The 22514-nt window shown below is 41.7% G+C and overlaps 1 protein-coding gene across 1 annotated transcript in view; it reads left to right on the plus strand.

The window, feature by feature from the left end:
* The first annotated feature begins 9456 nt into the window (after positions 1–9456).
* The window catches only part of LOC102294068 (dolichyl-diphosphooligosaccharide--protein glycosyltransferase subunit STT3B), a 100461-nt gene continuing 87403 nt past the window's right edge, over positions 9457–22514 (plus strand). Inside the window, exon 1 of the mRNA XM_005927662.3 lies at positions 9457–9974. Within this exon, the coding sequence (XP_005927724.1) occupies positions 9715–9974 (260 nt within the window). The 5' untranslated portion in view covers positions 9457–9714. The remainder of the gene's footprint in view (positions 9975–22514) is intronic.

Consider the following 22514-nt stretch of genomic DNA (forward strand, 5'->3'; position numbering starts at 1 on the left):
TAAGTACTGCTAATCTTGATCCTACTAAAACTGATGTCCATCACCCAGCATGCTCAGTTGAAATAAAAAAAGAAGTATTCATATGTTGGATTGTTAACATCGAGACATGTTTAGCATTTGCAGTTATTTCAGGATAGTTATATAACTTTATTGTTACAATTAGGTCCTGTGTTTGTCAGCTTCTCCTCTTTTTTTCATCTTTTCCCCTCTAAGAAATGGTTCTCAGTGCCATACATTAGATGCACTAAAGTACTTTTTTACTGTGGAACGATATAATCTAATTTATTGCCGGAGCACTTAGCTTCTGAAGGATGACAAGCTCTCAAAAATCATGATCCCTTTTGCCCATCAAGTAATCTCAGGCTTTAAACAGTTTATGTCCTGATGATATCAGATCCAGCAGTATACAGGATCCACAGCGTGCTGGTGTTGACAAGCGCTCATTCATTTAAGCACAGAAAATGTTTCATCTTAAATTCATGATTACACTGAGTGGCAGTTCTCTGCTGACTGACAGATAATGCTTGATACTTTTACACTGGTGGTGTCTGCACTGGTTAAGGCAAAAGATAAGGGAATCAGGAGGCCCGCACTGTGTTTGGCATGGCGTGTCTGCAGTGTTTGACGAGCCTTTTATCCTCAGCCCGAAGCTGACTCAGACTGGAACACGTGTCTGTCTGTGGATCTCTGCCTACATGCCTCTGCCACTATTTGCCTGTTTCTCTGTCCAACTGTCTGCAGGTGGCTGCTTTTAATTCTTCAGATGAATCCCAGAATGCATTTTGGAAAAACTGATTAATTAAACTAAATTATAAATTAGTGTCACACTGAGATAATAATCTACTGAAGGGGGGGGATCAAGTGGTATGCGTGTGTATGTTATTTAGCTCTCTTCTAACAAGCTGTGTAAAAGCTGGTGATTCTTATATGTATTATGTCAAAAATGGCCTCACTGAAAACACGTTAATCAACACTGCACGTGTGAAGCACTGTTACTGAAAGAGCATGAACTTAAACAAATGCACTGGGGAACAGTAAGTGATTTTTCTGCTATGCTAGGCTAGTTTTTATCTCACAGGGAGGTTTCCAGCACCCTTGCGACAGTTTACATGCTCTATTTACATAAACTATGCCACAGGCACTCTGGGTGTGGGCTGGCACACAGACATATTGGACACTGCCGAAGAGGGGGGCGATGATAAATGATTTATAATTCTGCATTATAAATGGATTACCACAGGGGTGTCAAAACTAACCTTTCTCTTCATTTTTCACAATCAAATCATGTGACGCCAATTTTCCTGCAGCAGTGAAGCCCAGTTCTCAAGAGGGAGATACATATTTAAAGAAAGTGAAAGCTTCTAAATGTCTTCCTCTTTTTTTAAACTGTGACTGAAAGAATAATGTCTTCTTTCCCAAAGCAAATTCAAATGAGCTTTTACTATCTTACTGCAGGAGCCATAGAGCACAGATCCTCTGGGAAAGCTCTATACCAGGTGTGTCAAACATAAGGCCCAGGGCCCAAAATTGGACATTTCCCACTGAACAGCTATGATAAATGTAAAGGAGGACTTTTAACTATATTTTCATGTGTTTTACAGCTTTTCCTGCTACTAAGGACCTCCCCATTGCCTTTCAAACTACACCAAAGTAATTAACCAATAGATCAACAACTAAATAACAGAAACCATCCCGAATTTTCTCTGAATTAAAAAAATCTTTCTGTTGTATTATTACAGGGCAATCCAGGCAATAAGCTTCTGCCGTTTTAAATATTTACTTCCTGCAATTAAAGCCAAACAGTCATGGAAACAGATTGCTTTCATTTAGTAGAGTAGCATTTCTTATTCATACAGAAAAACTGAGTCGTGCTGTGGAAATTGCACTTCTTTTCTTTATATTAAGGTATCTCAGGGATTAAATGTGCAGTTAAACTTTTTTACACTGACAGAAAGGGGAGTTTCATCGGTCTCTGCCATTCAGGTTGAAAGTGGGCTGTATGAGGTCCACCATGTAAAATGAGTTTGGCATCCCTGGTCTATACTCTGAGGTGCGTTTTGGCTAACAGTGTGGGACAAGGGTAAAGCAATTACTTATGAATCATGAGGCACACGTAGAATCAGAAATAATCCTGTTATGTTTAATCCTCTTATGGTAGTTTGCATTGCTGTAACTTGCAAATGAATTTAGCAGCAATATACTAAATTGGACAAAGTCTATCTTTTTTTTCAAACTTTTATTTGTGTGTTCAACTTTCATAATTATTATCGCCTCCTGCTATCACCAGGTCTGTGATATTACTGTAGCGTTTGTTTTCTTTAAGGCATCGTGGGAGCTTGAGCACTTATTTACTTCACCAGCAGCAACACAACAGAATAATATTAACCTAAATACGCCGGATATCTGCATTTTGTCTTTTCACCAGGAGAGGGAGTGGTGGTTCTACTGCAAACGGCGTACAAAGGCCTCGCTTGTGCCTTCAGCAGTCAACTGGATTGGAGTGGCTGAGCTGCAGGATCCAGTGAGCTTACATTTGTGCTTTGAGGGCAAAACATGGGAGCACTGCACTGGGAAATGAGGGGGTGCTGAGCTCAAGATGTGACAGGTCTTTCCATTACCAAGACTCATACTCAGTGGAACCAACAAGTCACCAAACACTAGAGTCATTTTACTTCCCGATGAGAGCTAATTGCATTTAAACAGTTTGCTTTTGGCAAACATTGCTTAAATTTTCTCCCTGCCTGTTTCACGCCCTCTGTTCTCTCTCTCTCTCTCTCTCTCTCTCTCTATTTTTTCCATCACTGCCTGTCAAGAAGTATCAGGAAATAGAAGCTTGAAGCAGCACTCTGCAGCCCTCTATTAATGTCAGTTAAACTCCATACCTGTGCCACCATATGGATCCTTGTCACCTGCTCAGTCATCATACTTCCTAATCCGATTAACCCTTTGAGTGGGTGGCAACAGCAGACAAGGGTGGCTATCCACGTAGAGCTCACCCTTCTATATACAAACACACACACAAAGCTCACAGAACCCTTAGGTGGTCTTAATCATCCAGAAGGAGATGCTCTCCTGCCAAAGTCACTTATCATTCCCACATGCCGGTTGCCATGGCGACACCTCATACATCAATCAAAGCTGCTGGGGAGTGCGTTGGTTGCTGAGTGCTATAAACAATATTTTAAGCCCTAGTAAGGCGATGACAAGGAAGACAAATTACTCCTCCATCAGATATTGCTTTCTCCGCCGGCTTCGTGTGGGTCCGGTTATCGTCACAGGTCATGTTCTCCACCGACCCAGGCTTTTACAGCCCCTGATTTGTTTTTGGAGTTTTCGGTTTATTTTTTCTTCTTCTCCAGCATATTATAAAGCTGTTCTGTGTAGCATGCAGCTTTGCGATTGCCAAAAGAAGGAGGCACATTCTTCAAACAACTTTCACACAGTCACAGTTGTATGCAGCACTTGTCCAGCGGATGATGTGCCTGGTAAGATAAGAGCAGCTGGCAGCTCAAGCCCAGAGATTTACAGATGAGACCACTGCTGTATTAGAGGCCATTGCCTCTCCTGTCCTCTTAGATATTTTTATCCCGTGGCAGTGTACTTGATAGTTCTGATCTTACTTTAATTTCCTTATGCCTGAATGAACTATTGTATCATTATGTGCTCAGCTGTAAGCCTCTCAGAGTACTCAATAACAAAAAAGAAAAAAGAAAGGGAAAGAAAGAAAGCCAGTGGAGGGCAAACATGTTTGAAATGAAGGTGTAATAGTTCCTCTCCAACAAAAGCTTAAATGATTTGGTCATTTGAGTCTACAAGGACAGCACCAGTCAACTTAATTCCCCACATCAATCATCTCCTATTTACACGCATGACGTGATGATGATCTGGGACTAATTTGGCTCAGTTTATCTGTGCACCATATTCATTTATCTGTTTATAAACAATTTACTGGTTGTGCTGCCTTTTTAGTTTATGTCCCATGGCAGGCAAGAATGCAATGACAGCGATCCCTCATTGTTAAATAGCCCTCAAAGCTGTGCCCAGGGGTCAACCAAAGTTGACATGAGATATAAAAAAGGAAGAAAAGGAAGCAAATTGCACTTTTGCCCTCATTTTCTTTTATCAGCAGTGGATTGTAGGAGAGCAGGGAACAGACTTTTGATTGTGTATGGAGTTTAAAAAAGAGAGACAAAAGATGTTAATTAGGAAGGTTTAGAGGTGCTTGGAGACACAAGTTTGAACTTTAAGAAACGCTGAGCTCCAGACATTATACTGACCTGAATTACTCTGGCTTCATGCGACACACGAGCAACAACAGAGGAGCAGTAATGATCTGGCACAGAGCTGGCTGTCTTCTGTCCTCTCTCTTTTCCATCCTGCAGCCTCTCCTCTACTCCCACCTTGTCCCACCTCTCCCATCTTCACTGGAAAGCCAAGCTAAGTTTAACTTTATTTGAAAGGTGTGAATTGCGTGCTGTCAGATGACCGATCGAGGGCAACCAGGAGACGGATCGATTGGATATAAGCGCAGCGGAGAGAAGCATACCCCTGACCAAGGGGCCACTTGGTATTGAGCAGCCTGTGTAAAGTGCTATTTGGACAGAAAATAGACCAGAGCTAGCTTTTAATGTAAAAGATTTTCTCATTATACAAAGCAAAAAGAGCACAAGCGTTATACTGTTTATAACGTTTGGTGTTTGGTGGTACAGTGGCTTGAGAGTCCTGGCATGAGAAGGAGTAATTCAGGCAGACGCTTTCTTGGAATTTAAGCAAAACAACAACAACAAAAAATCATAATCTATTGCTTTTGATGAGCATATATACCTTTTCTGTCTAACTCACATGTGAACGCAGCAGAAACATGCCAGCGAGGTGGCTTGTGTATCTGCCCATCTTATTTTGAATGCCACCATTGTAATTTTGCCACGGGAGGGTTGTCGGGGATGTCACTGAAGCAGTAGCACATAAATATGTTGTGTTCTGAATTGAGACAGCTCATGTCGTCCGCTCAGGAAAGTGAAAGAAGGGTCATTTGTCAAGCAGAGGCAGCTGTGGAAATTGGGAGACGTACTTCAATTTTCAGCACGTGAGTCATATATTTCTCTCTCTCTCTCTCTCCTGCTGGGATAATGTCAGGCCAGGTTCCAGACGTTTCTTACGCATTACATTTCTCATATCTGAGCGCCATGTCTTCTCAATAGACAGCATGCGGAGGCTTCACGAACCACACCAAAGTCAGGGAAATGTTGATAAGGCGCGTGTTATTCTGAAGAGAAAGTAGTGCAAGCCAACTTCTCAGACTCTGACATTCTGCCTGCAGACAGCTGATATCTCTGTTGAGCTCAGGTAAGTATTTCGGTTGTCCCTATTTCTCAATATCTGCTTCTCTCTCCCTCTCTTACTCTTTCTCCATCTTACTCTCTCTTTTCGTGCTCCATCAATTGAAACTTTCTTATATAGATTTTTATGCAGCATGCCAATAAAATTTGAAGCATCACTGCAGGCACTTTCAGCCGTGTCGACAAGTCAGAATCAATCTTGATGAATGTGGTGAACTGTGAATGTTTTCAGACAATTTTCTCTGCTGATATGCTTTCCAGAGTTATTCTTAGTTAAAAAAAAATTGAGTGACTGTTCTTCTTTTACTCATTTTTGTGTGGAGCCTGCTTTACGCATACCCACACAGGTTTTTATATTTATATATATTTTATAATTGCCTAATTATTTTGTCATTTCATGGAGTAATTGTAACAAATAAAAGCTTATAAGTCCTTAAATGATACACTGAATGAATAAAGATACAAAGAAATATTATTGCATTGATTGTTTTGTTTTTCTACATGGATTCAATTCAAGTATTTTTGTAAGCAAAATACAAAAGACTTGCCATTGTCTCTGAAGCTTCACAGCCTCTTGGGGGGAGAAAACTTTTCACACACACTGGAAAATGGCAGATGAACGCGCTGAATACAATACCATCTTGCTGCAGATGCAGCATAATAAATTGAGCAAAAGCTCTCTGATCTCTGGGATAACAGATTGTTCTATATTCTGTTGCAAAATATAGAAGCTTATTGCACTATTTCATATTTATCTGGCGTGTGCACAGGCACATATTTGAATAGCCAAGTAATGCCAAAGCCATGTAAACACTCCTCCCATCGGTGCCGAGATGAGCGTGTCGTGCAGTTGCCGAGTATCATCCGAGTGTGTTCAGTGGGGACCGAGGGAGCTGTGTCCACATCCGGTGCATTTAACTACCTCTCCGTGGCCCCCTGTGGAGAAATGAGGCGTGCTCAGTGTGAAATGGTGTGTCACTGATGAGGCCATGCCGGTAACCCCCGTGCACTTGGTCACAGAGCACACACCATCAAGTAGAAGTTGACTCAGGTCATTGCTTCTGCTATATTTCTCCTCCTCTGATTTCTCATTAACACTTGAAAGACTAAAGATGTAATTTAACTCATGGAGAGCCTTCAATACCCAGGTTTTTTTTCTTTTTTCGATTAAGGTGACCATCAAATTCTTTTTTAAAGAGCATTAAAACAGACAGCCCAACTCTCTCCTTGCCACAGCTCCTAACAGTTGGATGCTGCACCTTATTGGAACAGTAAGTGGTTGTTTTAAGTACTCTCAATTCACTGCAGCTCTGAGAGTGCAGTGGTGCTGGCTAATCATCCCGCTATAATGGATTACAGTTTAACAGGTAAAGTTTCAAAGCTTCCTGAATGAAATGTCTGAATCTTGTATTTCTGCTCATAATGAGCAAATGGAATGTACATGATGGATTTACCCATTTTACACATAGATGATGCACAAGGTAATTAGTTAAGAGGAGTGCCAAGTTGGCTAAATGAAAAGAAATGAGAGAAAACAGAGCAACAAGAAAACTTGGTGTTGAGTTTTCATTCAGTCTTGGAAAGACATGAAGCTGGGTGTATGAATTTGTATGGTCCTGCTATCCCTGAAAGAAAGATTGGTAATCAATCTAGTTGTTTTCCTTCCTTCAAACGATTGTATCTTGGGAATGGCTCCAGCCTCCAGTAATGACCCTCAATAGGAAGCAGCAGGTATAGATAACAGATCGATCTATAATTCTCTCTTTCCTTATCAAATCCCCAGAGTATCAGGAATCTGGTCAGGCTTTGTGACGTCAGTTTTTGACTCCAGGCTCGCTCCTAACTGGACCTCACATATAATGCATGTATTAGATGGGAGGCTACTTTTTAAAAAGCGGGCAGCAACTTTGCTCTCATCGGGGACATCTAATAAAGGAGTTGTTTTCTTCTCTTTTCACTGAGTCACAAAAGGAGACAGAGATGTGATATTGATAGGTATCTCCAGACAAATTGTTTAGGCTAATCAATACTCCGCCTCTATGACATGATAAATATTTCTGCCTTACAGGATTTACTTGTAACATTTTCAGAAAACCAAAAACTGGCATGCTGTTATTATAATCCTCTTAATCATTTATGACACCTCACTCACTGACCCATGGCAGGCATTTAAGGGTTTAGGGTTGGGGGTTTTTCTTTACAACTGCCCTTTAGCAAAATTAAAAGCTGGAGACACCTAAGGATGCTGTGCATAAACTCTGCAAGTCTGTGATGCTGTGGGGAGAAGAAAAAAAAGGAAAATAAAAACAAAGCAAACAGAAACAGTCAAGCCTGCCTCTGGAGAGAGGGCGAAGGCAAAGCTGCTCTAGCCTGGCAACAGCACTTATTTTGGCTGGTTTTCATCTGGGCTTGGCCTTTTGACAAGAGATGCAATTGAAGAAATCTTCACAGCCTCCATTTCTTCTTTTCAAAGGTCACCCATTCATAATCTTAAGGTAGAATAGAAAGCGTGAAGGGTTAGAGTGTTTTTCATGGCATAAGCAGGCCTCAACGAATGATCGAGACGCTGGGCGCATATGTGTGTGAATGAGCACACTGTCGTGCGCCTACAAGAGGACGGCTTCATCAATATGCATGCGGTTATGTGTGCGTGGGATTTCATGTGTTTACATGTATCACACTCCTGCCGTCTGTCTGCATTTAGTCTTTGTGTGTGAATGAATTTAGGCACTGAATCCCAGCTTCAGACGCTGATGGTGTCTCTCTTTCAGTCTCTACGATCTCTTCCTGAACTCCAAACTCTTATCCACTTCTGCCACTCCACCTGCTTTCTATGATGACCCCCATCAATTTTCATAATCATCCTTTTACTCTCCTTTATTATGAGCTTTCCATCTACCCATCTCTCCAAAGCTGTATTTTTCATCTCCCTCTTATCCCCTTCTCATCTCACCACCAGACAGCCTGAATGCACAGCCACATTAAGCCGGCTCAAGCTTCAGTCCTGTTCTCTTACATGAATTTTTCATTTGAGTTTTCAAAAATGATCGTCTCACAGGTGACAGGGTAGCTGTAAACAGTGCTGATGCAAAGTAAGTATGCGAATTTGGGCCAGTTTGAGATATTTTCAAACCAGTGTAGGGTATTAGCTGTCTGTTCTATCTTATAAATTCAAAATTATGATGTGAAGATGCTAATGCTATTAGAATATACATCATCCGTTTAAACAGCCCAATTCAAAAGTATTGAAAACAGGTGTCAATCCATCCATCATTTTCCACTTATCCTTATCAGGGTTAAATCTATTTGGTCTACAGTGAGTTCGGAAAAAAAACAAAATGTTTTTTGCTATCAGATTACACCTAAGAGGGCTGTTGGACTATAATTTTTCTCCTTTGGGACTGGATCACACATCAGATAAATCAATAATACTTCCTACATCCGTCTCATCGTTATTTGAAACCACCAAGTACAAAATAAATGTATACAATCAATCATAAAAAAAATTACAAAATACAAAAAGCTTGAAGATTTATTTGAAATGTTTTTTAAAAAACGTGTTTCATTTCAATATAGTCTTTCAAGGCTTTGGGGCAAGTTGTGAAAGTACATCCCGATTTTAAGGGAATGATGAATGCTGTGTTCTTGTCTTTGCTGGGGGACACAGTAATGATGAGATACATCAATCTGTATTATCACCCTACCGTCAGTCCACAACATCCAAGGGCAACAGAAATATTGCAGTCGCACAGACAATTTATCTTCGCACACCTGCTTATATACCCATAGGTACACGAAAGCGCTTCCTTCAAGATTAAGAACCTTGTGCGCTCTCATTCTGTAACTTATTCTCTATCTTAAAAACTGTAAAAAAAAAAATAGTGATAAAAGTTTTATTTATAGTTACTATCGGATTTACTTTATCGAAAGTATAATAAGGATAATCCCTATTTCAATCAGTTGCAGCCATAATTTTGCTCCGTTTTCATTGGTAAAGCTTTCTGTCGTTCGTTTCCCTGATTGGTCTAGATACATAGAATCCCGCCCCTTCGTACCTGTCGATCTGTGAGAGGTCGCCTGAGCGTCCTAGAGCCCGCCTCTCGCATCCCTCCCGCCCCTCTCCGCCGGCGTTCAATCGTGAAGCGGATTGACGGTTGCAGCCTCGGTATGTGGCGCATGAGTGTGCGTTTCGGGATGTAACAGCGGTCTCCCGGAGTAGCGATACCAAATTAAATCATACCTTACACCCGAAGGAGTTAGATGATAGGATACCTGAGAGAAGTGGGCACAGCATAGGGAAGTATACGACAGTACGGAGCGGGGGGAAAGACGTGGAGCGGGGCAGCAGCAAATCCAGCCGACACTGCGCGCAGAAATGGCGGAGCAACACGCAGCCAGCGACGGCAAGCACAAAGCGTCCACCAACGCCGGTGGCTCGGTGCACGGGAACAGTCGACCCGGCGCCGCGGGTGGAGGAGGGGGCAAAGGAGGCCTGTCTGGCGGACTGACACAGCCAGCTGGGTGGCAGTCTTTACTCTCGTTTAGCATTCTTTTTCTGGCCTGCCTGGCGGGATTCAGCTCCAGACTTTTTGCGGTGATCCGGTTCGAGAGCATCATCCACGAGTTCGACCCGTGGTAAGCTAGCTAACTACTGTCTGCTGTTCGTTGGTTACACTTGCTTGTAATGGAAATGAGAGACTGAGAATTTAATCCCTACAGAGGGGAGGTATTATTATTTTTTAATTAAACACGACGTATATTTATTTATGTCCTTGCTTTGCTTTACGCTTTATAAAGTTAGCACAGTCGCAGCGGTGTTAAGTTTTTGAATGCAGCTCAGCTTTAACTTTAATTTTGATTTCGTGCTGTGGTTCGTTAGCGGCTCATGCTCGTTATTACACAGCATGCCCCCCCCCCAAATGACCCTGGCACATACACTTGTATATACGGGCTCGGTGGCCCAATGTGCAGCCCATCTGCGGGACCTTGACATTTAAATATGATAAAGAGCTAGCTAACTAGTCTGGTTTGACCAGTTGTCCAGTTGTGTGTTACCCAACAGTAGGTTTGTGTACTTGCTGCAGTGAGCTCTGCCTTGAGTCTTCAGCTGCAGGAACTTTATTCGGATTGAAAGAGCAGAGAAAAAAATAAATAAATCTGCATTTTAAATCTGTATCCTAATTTTTTGCCTCATAACTTTTGCACTGTCCACTTCCTGCTGTGACAAAACAAATTTCCCACGTGTGGGACTAATAAAGGTTATCTTATCTTATCTTATTTTAACCAGTGAAAATGTAAAATAGTTAACAGCCTGATTATTTTACTCGTGTGCTTGATTGATGTGTTTGATTGATTGAAGTAGTTTGGTTTTCTCATGTCTTATTGTTGTTTCGCTACATCTTGAATGACCAGGGTCTCTTGCAAGCTTCCAGCCGGTGCTTCTCGTAACAGCAGGTTGTAACCCGGAAGCCAACTGATCCGATCTGGCGTGTCTGTCATCACAATGGAGAATTATTCCGCTTTGTAACAGTGTCACATGGGCTCACAGGCGGCCGCCTGGTTGCCCTGTCATTCCCTCATTGCTCTCTTATATTGTGTGGCATTCAACGAGGCAGCAGAACTGATGCATCCATTTATTAATTTTCAAGGACAGGTGCTCCATCTAGTTCAGGGTGACACTTGCGTCTTCAATTATGTTGATAACTTGATTGCATTTAAAAGCCAAGGGCCAAGGCTTATGGCTGTGGGAGGTTCTGCGTGGTTCAGATGAGCTTGCTCCTTTTCTCAGACTGGAATTTGCTGAAAGGGCTGACCTTAGCGCTGTTAATGAGTAGTCCCATGTGTCTTGCACTCATTAGAAGCTGCTTTTACAACCTTCATATTTCCCGATTAAAGTTTGGGGGGGGGGTAGTCCATAGAGCTTTTGGATACAGTATATTATCTATGGTACTGTGCTGCATTTCACAGTAGCAGTGGGAGCTGTTTTGCCTCAGTATAAAGCTATAATGTGGCACCCGTTTCCACAGTTGCAGAGCAAGAATGGCACAGGTCTTTGGCAGCATGTCACAGGAAAGAAAGCAAAGACATTCTTTGATATTCAGAAGTTTAAAAAGCCCTCGCAGCAACGAGTAGTCTGCATCTGTTCTCAATTTTTGTCCCCCCAACACAAAACAAAGCACCGTTTCAACCGTCTGTTGCCAGCTTAAATGTGTAAAACTGTAAATTCTGTCGCATTGGAGTGTTTTTTTTTTTATTATAATGCACAGTATCCTTATTAAAGTGGAGACTTGCATCAAAAAAATATATATCTACAGTTAGCTGTTCATTGATACTGAATTGTCCTCCTCCCCTTGTGTCATGTTTTGAACAAGAACCGACTGACATCTTAATAATTCATACTCCTAACAATCCGACAAACCTGACCCTCCCTTGGGTTTTTACTTTGAGTGTCCTTTTTAAACATGTACTAATGTTTGTTTGGTCATCTTTTAAAGAGTTTTGTAATTATGTTTCATCAAGCACTATAACTTTCTCACTTTGTGACAGAAAGAAAATGTGTGTTTTTTGTTTTGTTTTTTCAGCTGTGTGAACACTGGATGCTGATTGGAAGTCAGCACCAGACACACCATCAGTGCCGTTGTCCGTTGTTGTCTAAGCGCTTATTGTTTTTTATTGTTTTTTATTGTTTTTTTTTTCCCCCCCTCTGCACAGAGCTTCAAATTATCAGCAGCTAACCATTACGTTAAACAAGCTGGCAATTTGAAGAATCAAGATTGGATTTACAAGCACCCAAATGTCAAGCTTATTCTGCAGTATGCAAATGCTCTGAGCTGTGCTGATTTTTTTTGCAGAAGGGTCGCTGCCGTGGTTCGGCTATATCTGGCTGTGCTAATTTTAATTTCCTAATATTTGTTTATTTAAAAATCAGGGGGGATTAGTTGGCATTCAGGTGGGATTCATTTATTTATTTATTTTCATCCATTGATTGAGCTAATTAGGGTTCGTGCCAAGAAAGGTGTAAAGCCTGATGGCTGGGACACTCCAAGGGTGGGTGGAGGACATAGGTGCCAGCCTGCTGTGTGGCACAGATGGAACAGTACGGCTGCCTAGGTGCAGACACAGTGTGTAGCTACTAACGGCCAACTTCTCTCTCCTAAAGTAAGGTAAGGTGCGCTATGTCAGCAAGAGAACAAAAGAATCACTTAACCTCATTTACATAAAGATAAATGATGATTTGGCTCACAATAACTGGAGTACATTAGGAGACTGGCATAGCCTAGATGGCTAGTGCCGTTCATCTGTTGTTCGCCTAGGCTGCTGAACAGGACAAGGAGAAGTGTCACTGGAGGGGCAGCTGATTGCTGCAAACAGTGGACCAGCACCTTTTATGTAGTATTATTCATCTGTTCTCTTCCGCTTATCCTTGTCAGGGTCGCAGAGGCTGGAGCCCATCCCAGCTACTGAAGGGCTAAAGGCAGGCTACACCCTGGATGCGTCGCCAGTCTATTGCAGGGCTAACAGATAGAGACAGACAACCATTCATTCACATTCAAACCTATGGGGAATTTTAGATTTACTAATTAACCTAACCCACTAGCTTTCCTCCCACAGTCTTTTGCCCTGGCCAGGTAATGGAATCGAATTCAGGACCCCAGGACCTCTTTGCTGTGAGGAAACGGTGTCACTGTGCTGTCGTGTATATAAATGACAGGGGTAGTCTGGAGTTTTAAATATTCAGTTATCATTAAGCTACAAAACAATGTATTTAAAATAAGCTTATGGAATGTCGTAACATTTATTGCCATCTAGAGTCACGTTGTGTTTCTGAGAAGCTCTTATACTGATAACGTCCGAGCACATCCCAGATTCTCAGTGGGGTTAATGTATGGACTCTCTGGTAGCCACTAGAGGTGGGGTTCACTTCAGATACTTGGGATATAATATTACTGTGATTTTTTTTTTAAAATAATTTTTTGATATACTGCAGTAACATAAATTGCAATTTATCACTTTTCTTTTTCAACTGAATAATATGACCTTAAAGATAAACTTTGCCAACACCTGTTTTATCCAGTAATATGAAGTTATCTCACTTTATTTTGTCCATAGCTGCAAAATGAGATTGCCGACACTCTCAACAAAACCTACCATAAATGTTGCAGTCTGCAGTCAGTCTGTGGTTGAATTGCATCCAACCTGTTTTGGTTAATACGGCAATTTGCTGTGGTAAATTTTCAAAAATCTCACATGTGTTGCAGTCTACATAGACAGAAATTCACCAGTTGTATAATTCACATTTAACTGTTACACTTTTTTTGTCAGCAACCTTCCTGTTCTGTAGAAAAATATAAGCAGGATACAACTAGCTGGCAGCCACTTTAGTCGAATCCCCTCAAGTTGTTCTCACTGACAAAGACTCATTCTGACTGATGATAACATGTTTTCAATCCGTTGGCCTTTAGAAACGCGCAGTTATTTGATAACCTTCGACAATCTCTCTGATAGTGATTGCAGTCAGTCCAGGTCAGACTACAAGTGTTTGCACAAGGGTTGCCTCCTATCGGGCCGCCTGTGGAATCGCCTTGCAAGTGGTTGTGACTGTGCAACAACCTTCGGCTCTGGGAACCATTTAGTGACTACAAGTTGCAACTGGTAGATTGAATTGGCAGATTTATTTATTTTTCTGTTTTTTGGTAGCTGCATGAGGGTTGCTATCCTGTTTTTACTGTGTGACTGAGCCAAGTATGTGAGTCTAGTATTGTGGATTACCAGTTCGGTTCTGAGAGGGGGGCACAAGTCCCTCTGAAGTCCATCAGGAAGAGCGCCAAACATGTGACCCCTTGTGTAGAAGGGAACAGCCAGAAGTAGCTTTATCATGCATAAAAATACCAAACTCATTTTTGCGAGTAGCTGTAAGGTTTGCTTTGTAAGGGGACTTTTTCCCTGCATCACATGCTTGTGAATTAAATTAATTGGGTTTTCAGAAGCTGTTCGGAAAAGAGATTTCATACTCACTGGTGGTGTGCTACTTTTTCAGATTCCTCAGCTCAGGGTTGTACAGATTACCAGTTCAGCACAAGCATTGCTTTTTAGATGCAGTAATGTCAGTCAGATAACACTCAGATTAAATGATTGATTTATTAAAGCATCAAAATAGTCAGTCTGGCTTCCAGGCTCCAAGCTCATCACTGCCCACAGATATGTTAAGCATAAATGTGGGGAGTAATAAGTCAATATCCGGCTGGCAGCACTGCAGTGAAAGGTTAGAGAGAGAAATTGGAAGTTCTGGACATTAAATAGACCGCCAAACTGGGAGGGTTTGTCTGGTCAAGTGTGTGTGTGTGTGTGTGTGTGAGACGCAGTGCAGCCCAAGTTGGCTGCTTCCAGACTTGGCTCAGTATAAGGCCAGGGATTTTTTTTTGAGTCATTAAAATGAAGTCGGTGACCTGTCATGACAAAATGAATGTAACTGATAGCGGGAAGATTAATTTTTATCATGAAATTGAGAACAAGACAGCCTGAGCCTTCCGTGGGATTAACTCGGGCTGCTGAGAGCTGGGTTTTGCTTGTAGTCAGCGGTTGTTTGTCGTGGGTTAAATCTTATCCTTGGAGTGTCATCTTCAGCCTGGCTGTCCGTATTGTTTAAGTTTATTAGGAATCTCTGAGCTCTTTCTCTCTCTCTCTCAGCTCTAAACAAAGTACATCTTCTCCGTATTTAAAGTGCAATGTTAAATACTGTGTGCTCAGCTCCAGTTACATATCTGCATATAACTTCAGTTCGACAAATCCTTACAGCTGAAAAACATTTGAATTTGCAAGGGTCATGTTTAGGTGAAGGTGAGAGAGATGATTGTGCTTGTGCCGCCTCCTGCTGTGGAATTCATGCAATCTGTGCACACATTTACTAAAGCAGTGTTACCAGGTCAAGACAAGATTTTTAAATGGGAGCCATTGGAAAACTGCCTAACATGCTCTAAAGGATATTCCTGTTATTTCATCACACTTGCCTACATTCTCTTTTTCACTGTGCTCTTGTTTCTGGGCTTAAAATGTACAAAACGACTTCCTCTCCCTCCCCCCAAAGAAATCCTTAAAATTTTAACACTTTGTCAGCTTTGTTCTTGATCATCGCCGTTGGAAACCTGCAAAACTGGAGGCTCTATTAGTACGACAGCTGGATAGCAATGCAGAATCTTTCCCATCTTCTTTTTTGGGGGGGGTGATAGTGACTTTGATGTAAGATGCAGAGGAAAACATCCAATGATTATGACCTGTTTTTGAGTGTTAATAGAAAAACAAGACGTGTGAAATGTCAGCGGTTTCACAGATACATTATACAGTCCTTTGCTGTTTCAGACAACACTCTGATATGAGTTAACACCTCAGAAATGATGTTTTAGTGTCTCTGATTGCTTTAATAATGTGGTCTATGATGCACTTTGCTGAGTGTTTTTCACCCTCCTTTAATTCTGTCTTTTTCAAAACTTTTATCTGAAAGTAGATTAGGCCAGCAGCTGCTGGCACAGCAACATGTGAGCTAATGCTGTAGTGTGGGAAAATGGAGAATAAGTTGTGACTGATCTTTCCACCAGGCACTTGGCTGGAGCTGTGATCCTTGCTTAAACCCCCAACTGTCCGGCAGATTATAAAATATTCAGCGCAGATTTGGTGTCCAGTTACCTGAAGCAGGATTTTTTCCCCTAAGGAGCCCATCCTTCCTGATATTATGCTTGGTACTTACAAGGAAGACTTACATTAAGTCTTGGTTAACGGGTTGGAGTTGACCACAGCTGCGTATTAGTATTTTACAGCATGCCCCAGTGCCAAAGCTAGCTGTTATATTTCTATTCCACCTTTGCGCTGAAGTTATGTCGCAGCACCTAAAGGACACAGGAAGAGTTTCTTTTCCTCTTCCTTACAGAACTTTCATTTTCTGTTTTCTCCCCAGTCAGGAGACTTCATATCAAGCCTCTGATGATTAAGTGCTGTTTTGGAGGCAAGGCTTCCCAGCGGACTAGTGTCAGGCATTGCAGCGAGGTTTGCGAATCTGAGGAGCGCTCCATGTGTGAAGACAGGAAGCGACAGATCTCTTCCAGGGCACCTGGGGCATGTGTCGCTGAGCTGCTCCTGGCAGGAAACGGCAACAGGCCTGGGGTAGCCGCTGCCTAGTACAATGAAAGTCATACAAACAACCCGGTCTTCTGTTGTCATTTGATTTTGGATCTTTATTTCTTCTAACAGAGACCAAGGTTTTAGATTTGTTTTAAATGCCTGTTCATGATTGAGAACTGAGACTACTTGAATTTACTTTCTTTATACCCTTTGTTCTGAGGTTGTGTTAATGGCTTTTAGTCGAGCCTGGCCTGTATGCATAAAAGGAAAGATGTGTTAAGTGCATAGGTAACAAACAAGTTTGCAGTTATCACAAAGACACCACGTGACTGATACTGCTAAGCCATTGTACTGCAGGCATTGCATTGAGTATTGAAGACAATGGTGTTAGTGCTCCTCTTATAGACAAACTGTAAGCGTCTATGTTTTAGCCAGTGTTGCTCATTAGCTGTTTTTGAAAGCACTGGCAAGATCGCCACCTCTCTGGTTTCACTCGTCAGCTTTTCAGAGGACACACGACTTTGCAGACCCCTTCGTGGAGGGTCATAGCACTGTGAGAGAGGTAGTTCAGTTTGTTAGTGTGATGAATTGCCCCTGCCTCACATTCAGAGCTGTACTCACCCACACGTTAGCAGCTTTTAAAGGATGTGTGAAGCCAGTTAAGTATTTGTTTAACTTTACATTTAATTACACTATGGTCAGAGAGGTTTGAACATAGTCCCCTGTTTATATAGGGCACGGAATAAAAGAGCCTTGGTTTATTATTCATTACAAATTAGCTTGAGCCTGTCGTCTGCCTTAGCTTTCTAAACCACAGTCTTATAAATTTTGGCAGCAGTTTGCTAATGAGATTTTAAGAGCATTGTCCTTTGAAAGCTTTGAACAGTGTGTTCCAACATTGTGCTTCTTGTTCGAGGCTAAGAGTATGATTATGCACTCTATAATTTTTAACATTTAAAGATGTAAATGGCAGTGTTTCCAGTGTTGTGCCATTCGTTCACCTTTGGACCGCCGGTCTAATAAATTTCAGGCCACATTGTTTAAAAAAAAAAGGAAGACTTCTCTTTTGTTAAAAATTTATTCAGGTGCTGGCAAATGCACTACAGATTATTTATCAGAATTGAAAGGCTCGCTTTGGTGGGAACATTTAGTGCAGCATACTGTGCAGATTTGCGGTTGCTGCCAGAGTAGCCTGTCTAATATAGATCGAATACATCTGTCAAACTCCGAAGACGGTTATGTGCTTGGTAAGATGCTACCTTTCAGCTGAATTCGCCCACAAACATTCACATAGTATATGAGGGGGCAGGAGCGATACAGACGGGTACGCTTCTTTGTCGTTCTTTTGAAAGAAAAGGCTAGTGATCATAAAACACGCTCACGCTGTGGTCACAAAGCCTCCAGACAAACGTGACTGAGGGGAAAGGAAGCGAAAACGATGTTTAGCAATCAGCTCTAAAAAACGATCAATGTGACAATAAACAGCTTGGTGTGTGTCACGCAAAGTGAAAATGTGTGGTCGATCCATCTTTTATCCAGCTGTTTGGCGTTGTCATGGAGTCTCTGACACGATCGTTGTTCCGTGACCGCTCATGCTGGAGTATCCATCCATCTAGGAGGGGAGTAGGGGGGCAACAGATCGAGAGACGTGTCTGCTTAACAGATGCAAGGCCGTAATTGAGAGCACTCGTTGAATACCGGCGCGCTTTTGTTTAGTCTTTTTGTTGAGAAGACTCATTGGTCGAATTGAGTAACTGGTCAGCAGTAAGTTTTCATGCTTTGAGTTTGCTCAGCAGCACAACCGTCGAGCAATGCCTTCACCCTTCCGTCTGTGGAATAATAGTTTTTATAGGGGTGCCTCTGTTATTTTTAGAGCTTCGTGAAGAGCTTGACAAGTGAGAATTGTTTCTTGCACTTGACTAAACAATGCGAGACCAACAGGTGTATATAGTGATGCTTGCGCAGAACCAGCATAAAAGTAGTGCTCCTCCCGAGGGGGAAAAGAGTAGAGTTCGACTGAAGCAAGAAACCTAATATCTGCTTGTTAAGACAGACTGAAAATAATCCACAGCACCAAACCACAAACAAGGTAACAAGTCTGACAATGCTGCCTCGAATGTTGCCTCACTCTTACTGCATTCTTTTTCGCCTTCACTTTGGCTTTGAAGTGGTCCTCGATGCACTCTGGATGGTTCAGGGCGAAGTTGGGTGTAGGGAACAAAGAAGATCTGTGCTTATCATACATCCCTGTCCTCTTACTGACAGGAGTCAGCATGCAGCTCAGTGGGCGAGCGCACCTGCATACAGAGAGGAGAAGAAAGGAGGAGTGAGAGAAACGGCGATAGGATAGTAGGAGGCGGAAAGAGAGAGAAGAAATTAATGCCTGCCAGGCATTCAAACAGAGGGAGGCTTTGGCGGTGAAGCCAAAGAAATTTTATTGTTCCAAATAACTGCTTTATCAGTTTGTTTGTGTGCATGTTCATGTGTAATATATGTGCTGTATGGTTTTATGGAGGGGAGGATAGGGTTGATGTATTATTTTGTCGGCCTCTGCCTCAGGTTAAATTGAATGTCTTCTGTAGCTGATAGACTACTTACACCAGAGTCCATTTAATAAGATCGGCTGCTTAAAGCGTCTCTGAAGCATTACTGAATAGTTCAAATAGCTCAACTCAGCTTATTCTTGAGTAATTTTTCCTCTTTTCAATTTAATCCCTCCAACATTTTGCAGAAAGTCCCTAGAAACTTGCTGCTTAGCATCAGCAGGGAAGCTAGGTAGATGGCTAAGAGCTGGTTTAATCAAATAAATACCAAAGAAAGGGTTATTGCGAATGTCAAGTAGTTTTCTCCACAACGAGGTGATAAAAAGTGGTAGTTGTTCAGGCTTTAAATCCGTGAGCTGGTTATGTTATATTGAGTTTTGGGTGCACGTTTCCCTGCTTAATTTTGTTTATTGTGCTTGTTGGCTCAATCCCTTGTTGGAGGATTGGCTAGCTCTCAGGTTGGCACGTCTTAAATGCCTTTTGTTCTGCGTCTTCCAGATTTTGTTGTCTTCATTTGAAGTCTTTTGCTTATTTTCCTTGTTTCAAGGTAGGTTTTATGTAAGCTTCTAGCATATCTTTACATCTCAGGTGTATGACTCACTCATCAGTCTTTTGATCGCTCTGTAAATAAAATGAATCAAGTCTCTGATTTTATTGCAGTTACTATAAAGGGTTACACGGCCGCTGTTTGTTTCTCCTCCTGTGTTGTTTTTCAATATATCGTCTCTCCTTAGAATTTTAATATACTCTGGAGGTTTCACGTCTCTTGGGTTTACATGGGTTTGTTCTGGGTGCTTTGGTTTCCTTCGTCAGCAACGAGGATGTTTTGGGATTTAAAGCACTCCTGCTATTGTCCTCGACTAAGCCACTGGCCTCAGACTTAAGTTGGTCCCCAAGGGCCCGTGTATCTGCTTCCTATAGCTCTTAAGAAATTAGTACTTTCTAATGAGAACAATGTAACGGAGACTTGCAGTTTTAGGAGATCTGGGTTTTTCTTCTCGTATAAAAGAACTCTGGCACCAACCAAAGAGGTTTGGGCCATCCACCAAAAGATTTTTTTTGATAAGCGGAGTTTAATTTACTTGAGATCTGTTTATTAGATCAGAAATTAAACTATACAGGTTTCCTAAGATAACGCTTACCTTAACTGTATACAACCTATTTATACTTGTATGCATAGTTGTCTCACAAAGGCCCTGGAGATGTACTGACTAAACTTAATGTTTATTAAACACTTAACAACCCACTGACAGTATGATGGGCATATTCTTTTTAAATGTGTATAAGAAGCAGAATGGTATCTAAGTGCTGTGTGAAGTCGAAATGTTGTATTTTTCCGTTTGTGGTTTCCATGCCATAAAAAAAGAAACAGGAAGTGGAGTTTCACTTCCTAAATTGAAACCAATGTGAAATTAGACTGACTTGAGCTTTGTGAGCTGAATATCAATATATCTTTGTGATTGACAGTACAAAAGTGTATTTGATTTATTTTACAAGGTTTGATTTAGATTTGACTGTCGTAAAACTCTGAAACATAGCGAGGCTGGAAACCAGTGACCTGAAAAGATTACTTGGGAATTAATCAGTTAAAAGTGTTGCCAATCAATTTGCCTTGGATTGATTAACCTGTGAGTTGTTGAAGCTGTATTGCCGTTTCTGTTTTTCCCCAGACTTTAGGTTTCCAGGTGATTAAAGTCAACTGCAGCCGCTGGGAGCTGTGGAGTTTATATTAATCAGCCGACACGTTCGCTTGTGTTAAGAGAAAGCGAAGACAAAAGTGGGATGAAAACACAGCTGCGGATTATAGCTGTATTCAGAAATTTCTAGTAGAATTTTTAATATTCAGAATAAATACCGATTTGCTGGATGTGTTTTGTGTTATGAGCAGGCCACAGTATACTGCTACTCTGCCCACTGTAAGGCCGCCAGTGGGCATCTTTCCATTTTGGCAGCACCCCATCTCTTGTTTTTCTGGTGCAGATGTGTCCATTGTTCTGCTCTTGTGTTTGTTTTCATTCCCCCTCGGCCCATTGAGAGCGGATGACTTTATTGTCACAGCCTAGCTGCTGGTAAGCTCACCTGGTGTGACATTATGGATCGCTGTGGTCTGAGGCCACAGCTTTGTTTCAAGTCAAGAGAACAGCCTAGAGCCAGGCTGAGACTGATAGAGGAGCGGGTGGAAGAGAGATCAGGGCAGAGAATGAGAAACGGCAGATGGACGAATGAAGGCGTCTCAAGCAGGACGGAGTGACAGCTGGAATAGGTTGTCAATCTCTGACCAGTTGCAAAAAAAGCCTGTCATTTCATCAGGGTTATCCAGTAAAGCAGCTGGCAGGTAGCCTGGGTGAGCCACATGGCTCTGAAACAAGGTGACATTTTTATGCCAAAAAATGCTGCAATGAGCCTGATGTGTGATTACGTGATCGTTGGAGTTGAATGCAGGCAGCTCAGTAAAAGAACCAGTAAAGACTTTTATTAAGAATAGGATCCATGCTTTTGAGCGGTTTGATTATGTTTGCGGTAGATTTTTCTTTGTAGTTGGTGCTGTACTAACCAGACATTTAATTGTCTGAGGTCTGTTTCTTTGTCCAAGTCTATAAATGATACGATGAAGACTTTGGATTTTTCTCTCATGTTGTCAGAGATGGATTAGTCCTCCGCTCAACTTCTTTCTGCCAGCTTCAAAAAAAAGAGAAAAGAAAAGATGACAGTCCTGGATGTCTGCACGGCAAAGGTGAAATTTCTGCTGAACAAGACAAGTCGGGGAAACTAAGATTGAAATTAATCACGTGAAACACATTCATCAAGAAATTTAAAGGCCTCTAAAAATCCATTATCTACATTTAATATCAAATGAGAGGTCATTTCACCTATGGAGTTGTTCCTTTAGTCTGTTCAGCCAGGCCATGCTATATGTATAGTTTAAATAGATCACTGTAAAAACTGCCTTTGCAGTTGAAAGCCCGTTGTATTTGTTTCCATATTCATAAAGAATACCCTGTAGGCGCCCCTCAGATAATGTTGTTTCTCTTTAGGCATTGAAAGCTGCAAACTCTGTCAAGGACCTGCCTTCCACCTTTTCAATGGAGTGACAGAAGGCACAGTGTAATGCGAGTGCTTGCTGAGTGCAGGTTTACCCTCATGAAAGCTATGGCCATTGTTCCTATGCAGCTAACCTGCTGCTAAAAATGTCTGAGAAGTGCTTTGAGCATAGCATGACTCATTGTGGCTCCAGGCAACTCACAGCAGGCATCAGTGCACTTTCAGGCCATTAGATAAACAGTTTGTTTCGGCCTTAAGACATATTGGATTTTGGAGACATTCCTTTGCATTTTTAGTGAGGCATTATAGAATTATCGGTAGCTTTTAACCTTTTTACAGGGGGGAAGGGAAACAAGTATATAGAATAGAATTCAACTTTGTCATTGCACATGCACAGGTACAGGGCAACGAAATGCAGTTTGCATCCATCCAGAAGTGCTTTAGTGATATAGATATATTACAATATATATTAGCAATA

This window comes from Haplochromis burtoni, unplaced genomic scaffold, assembly GCF_018398535.1.
Source record: "Haplochromis burtoni strain Fernald_Lab_line unplaced genomic scaffold, NCSU_Asbu1 Contig_90, whole genome shotgun sequence".
NCBI classification, from domain to species: Eukaryota; Metazoa; Chordata; class Actinopteri; order Cichliformes; family Cichlidae; genus Haplochromis; species Haplochromis burtoni.